Source organism: Otolemur garnettii, unplaced genomic scaffold (assembly GCF_000181295.1).
Source record: "Otolemur garnettii isolate 467f Iridium unplaced genomic scaffold, OtoGar3 scaffold00003, whole genome shotgun sequence".
In the NCBI taxonomy this organism is placed as follows: domain Eukaryota; kingdom Metazoa; phylum Chordata; class Mammalia; order Primates; family Galagidae; genus Otolemur; species Otolemur garnettii.
This window is the reverse complement of record NW_003852398.1, coordinates 26,505,010-26,509,400: the sequence shown is the minus strand read 5'-3', so window position 1 is coordinate 26,509,400 and position 4,391 is coordinate 26,505,010. Positions and strand designations below refer to the sequence as shown.

At 44.4% G+C, this 4,391-nt stretch overlaps 1 protein-coding gene across 4 annotated transcripts in view; it reads right to left on the bottom strand.

The window, feature by feature from the left end:
* Positions 1–3,646, bottom strand: part of CSNK1A1 (casein kinase 1 alpha 1) — a 47,085-nt gene extending 43,439 nt beyond the window's left edge. For 3 of the 4 annotated variants that reach the window (XM_023515521.1, XM_003782050.2, XM_003782051.2), the window contains exons 1-2: positions 2,933–3,646; positions 2,191–2,297 (exon numbers count right to left, since the gene is read on the bottom strand). In XM_023515521.1, coding sequence (XP_023371289.1) covers positions 2,191–2,297; positions 2,933–3,055 — 230 coding nt within the window. In that variant the 5' untranslated portion in view covers positions 3,056–3,646. The remainder of the gene's footprint in view (positions 1–2,190; positions 2,298–2,932) is intronic. The other variant, XM_023515524.1, reaches the window with a different exon arrangement.
* Positions 3,647–4,391: the final 745 nt, after the last annotated feature.

Sequence of the window (4,391 nt, the reverse complement as noted above, 5' to 3'; positions counted from 1 at the left end):
TTTTTTTTTTTATGCTTCACTCTAAAACCACGAACCACTATTGTTTCTGTGTACCTGACCTCTAGCACTCCTAAAATAAATTTACCTTTCCCCACCCCATTCAATTACTACCAGTAGTCTGCACTGAAGATTACTCCCCAAAGCCACTCTCTATTCTTGGATGCCCGCCCCAACCGGTTCTCCAAGCTTTTTCCTGAGCTCCAGATCCTGAAATCCCATCTCCTATCCCAGGAAGCATTAATTTGAAAGCCAGGTTAATCTTGTTAGCCCCACCCACCGACAGCTTATAACTACCATTACTCTCTCTGCACTCACTATTTTATAATAGGCACCTATTATTCTGCCTCTGAGTTAATTTCATTTTATCATGTGCTTACTCAGTATATTACTCACTGCCCTTATTGGTGTACATCAGGTCTAAGTAAAAGCTACCAGATAAAAGGACATGTACTTAACTTGAGTTTAACACTGAAAATGGTAGATGTTTAATGCTTTTCAAAAATGATTTCAAATATATTAAATTAAATCTGATTTGTGACATCTATAAAATCTCCCAACATGAATGTATCTCAAAAACATGCTAGATGAAAGACACAAATGACCTCCTCCTGTATGATTCCATTTATGTGAAAATCAAGGAAAAATTTTAGTGATGAAATCAAATGCACACTATAGGGTTTTTTAAAGGGATGGGAATCATTTAAGATTTCAATCTATATCTTCCCAGATCTCCTATTAATCTTTAATTTGAAAATTTGTAATTTTCTTTCAAAACATGTACTTGATCACCTATGACCAACAGTACATTTTGCCTTTTGATTTCTCCATCAGAAATGTCTTTGTTAACATTGTTTTTTTTTTTTTAAAGAAAGTTTTTATTTTGGCTGTTCCCACATTAGAACTAATGCATGCAATCCAGTTCTTAATTCAAGATGCAAACTGGAGTACAAAAAGAAACTACAGTAAATACCATTCCATTTAACTGTCAGCTAAGCCGGGAGTCTTTTGCGAATGTTATTTCTGAGCATTTCTGAAAAGTGGCTAGAAAAGTGGCTAGGTTTTAAACTATATTTTAGTCTCTATTCTAAGAGACTCTTTAAAAGAATTATTCTAAAACCTTATTCTAAATGGTACCTTTAAAGTCGACCATTTGAGAGAACACAATGTCTTTTAGCTGGTCAATTTTTATCCTGATTATCACTACTATTTGCATTTAGTGATACCCTATCTCCATAAAGGCTGTAATTTCTCTGATGTGAAGTTCTGCTGACAAAATAACTCAACAGGTTAAAATTACTTATTAAACTGCGGCTAAGTGATTAAGCTTTCTTTTAACACAACTGATGAGTAAATTTCAACAGTTGGTGCTGCTCAAACTGCCTTTGCCATTACCTGTAAAAATTTAGTACACACCGAACAGGACCAAACATTACAAATAATACACAAGAGGAAAAGGAAAGACTTTACATAGTATAATTTAACAATTTTATGTCCCATCTGCTGCAGAGATCACAAACATACTGTCATTATGCCATTTCCTTCCTAGAACCCTACAACCTCCTGCTGCTTTATTTTTATCTTATCAAAGGTTTAATCCGCTCGGGGTTGCTAAAGGTGGAGTCAAGGAAGCATAATTTGTGAACCCAAGCAGAGAAAAGGGCAGGAATATGGGGTTGAGTCACGTCGTTCCGCCATTTTCTAAGCGGAGGAGGAAGACATGTTGGAACAAAAACACAACAAAAGAGCAGCCATTTCCCAAGCCAGCTCCAATAGCAACCCGAACTGGTTGAGTCCGGTCACTTCGGTACCTTCAAATCCACTTCACTGGCCAAAGATAAAAACATCAGAGGTGCCGCGGTAAATAAAGCGGCAGCCAACCCTTGCACGCTAGGGATCAAAGATGACCTGCATACTTAACTGCAAAGGAAAGCCCCGGAAAGAGGAAGAATGACGGAAGCTAAGGGGCGCAGGGTGTAATGAATTGAATCATAAACTAAATTGGCAAACTAAAATTTACTCAGTGATAGTAGTAACCTATAGTTCGAAGGAAGACACTGGCTATAGGGAATACAGGCAACACGACTAACAAGACCCAGATTCAGCAGGTCCCATTACCTGCCTCTACGTCTCCTCCCTTTTCCCATTCCGTACTTCCCTCAATGGACTGTGTATACGTTTATGGGTTCTTACCGTATGTGGGGGATGCCAACCCCACCTTGAAGAATCTTATAGAGTTTGCTCTCGTACAGCAACTGGGGATGCCTGGCCTTCTGAGATTCTAGCTTCACTGCCACTTCCTGCGGGGGAAAGGAGGGATGATGGCATCAACATCCCAATGGATTCAATGTCACTTGGGAAAGGAGTGAGACATTAGCAAAGCTCTAAGTCGAGAGTACAAGAACCTGGGGGAAAAGAAAGCTCTCTTTGTAATTATAAAACGAGGCAACCAGACTCAAAGGCCTCTTCAGGGGGCAGTGACGAAATTGGTACGTCCTCTACAATGCAGGAAAATTATTCATCCAGAAAAAAGCAGCAACCTCTGACCGTAATGAGAAGGAACTAAGCGATCGGAAACTGCTCTCATTGGAACAAAACCCCCAGTGAAATATAAAAAAAATCAAAAGCATGAGAAATCACATAAATGATTTTGTCGTCTTCACCTTAAACGACTGTTTAAAAAAAAAGTTCGACAAAGGAACATTTACGGGACATGTTTAATAAGCTGGGAAACTAGTTGACCCAAGCTTTCTATTGAGTTCTTTCCCTTTTAGGGCAAGAGAGCGGGGGAGGTTCCGAAGCCAGGAAAACTGGCTCTCTGGACTCTCCAGTGCGTGCGTGCGTTCGGTGGGAAAAGGCCCGAGCCGCCTGGAGGTTGGGAAGGGGGGGTGAGTTAAGGTTTAACGTTGCAGTGAACCCCACCCCAGGTGATTACCTCGCCGTTGGTGATGTTGATCGCCAGGTAAATGTCCCCGAAGGAGCCAGACCCGATCTTCCGTACCAGTTTATATTTCCCTCCGACAATGAATTCGGCCTTGGAGCCGCTGCTGCTCGCCATTCTGAGAGACGAAAATGGAGGCTGGGGCCAAGCCCCGACACCTCTGAGAGAACGACGGAGGCCTCTGGGGCTCGTCCCCCGGGCAAGGCCGCGGAGAAGGGCGGCAGGAAACGGAGCACGGAGGCTTCCTCGGCGCTATAGGGCCCAGAATCAGTCAAGGAGAACGTGATCACAACCGCTCAGTAGGGATTCTTTTTGCCAGGCCGTAGTTTGTGAGGTGTTCTCGCGGTTACTAGGCTGGGCCACTTGTTTCCGGACGGCTGCCGCTTCCTCGCCTTCGCAGCGACGTTGCGGGCTGGAAAAAAGGCGCGGTGAACTACGGCGGCGATATCGCTGCCACCACTGCCGCCGGCTCCGGCCCGGAGGGACCCCTGTCACTCCGCCGACGCCGCCATCTTGTTACTCCAGCTCCAGCCAACACAAAATGCCCCCAGTCCCCGGGAGCCGCTTCTTCACGGCGCACAGCACTCTGGGAAAAGGATCTCGGGCTCTAGCCCCGAAGGATCGGCAGCTAGAAAGAGGGCGGAACCGGATCCGTGAGAGTCGCGGCCCACGCTCCAAGCGTCATCCCGTCACCGCCCAGCTGCGCATGAGCGTAGCAACGCCTGTGAGTGCGCAGGCGTGCCTTAGCCTGGTCCTCGCCCCGCCAGAGCACTCTTCCACTTCCGGTTGTCGGAATGCCGTGCTGATTTTTTTACTCATCTCGGAGCCGCCTCGTCTCTGATAAGACTGAGTGGCCCTGGACCTCGAGCGCTTGTTAGGGAGGAGTCACCCTTATTTTTCGTAGTCTTTGCTTATTGATCTTTGCCCTTTGTTTGAGGTGGTTTTAAACCTTTGATTTTTTTTCGAGGCCACTCCCCAGGACCGGCCTATTCCAGTTTCTGTTAGGAAAGCGCCTGTCGCCTCTGGTGGAAAAGAAGAGAAAACCAGCCTTGGGCCGGCTGTCTATGAAGGACTCCTTCAGGCCTCTCGGTTTTAGCAGAGCCTAGCAAATTTCTGTACCCCACAGAGTGTTGAAGATTCTCTTTATGCAGGAGGAGGAAAAACATTTGATTTTCAAGAAGAAAACCTAGTATCTGATTCACATTGAATGTTAGTGATAGATGGAATAAACAGAAAATAAAGTTGATAACAGTGGAAAAAAAACCCGTACGCTGTAAAGGTTGTTACAGCTCCCCCCCTCAAAAAAAAAAAAAAAAAAAAGGAAGAATCCTAAGCTGATCATGTTGAAAGTCGCAGTATTGACCCAAACAAGCAGGGTAAACAAACATAAAATTGACAACGTTTAAGCCATTACACTGTAAAAGTTTTTTGCTAGAAAGTGATTAAAGAATCA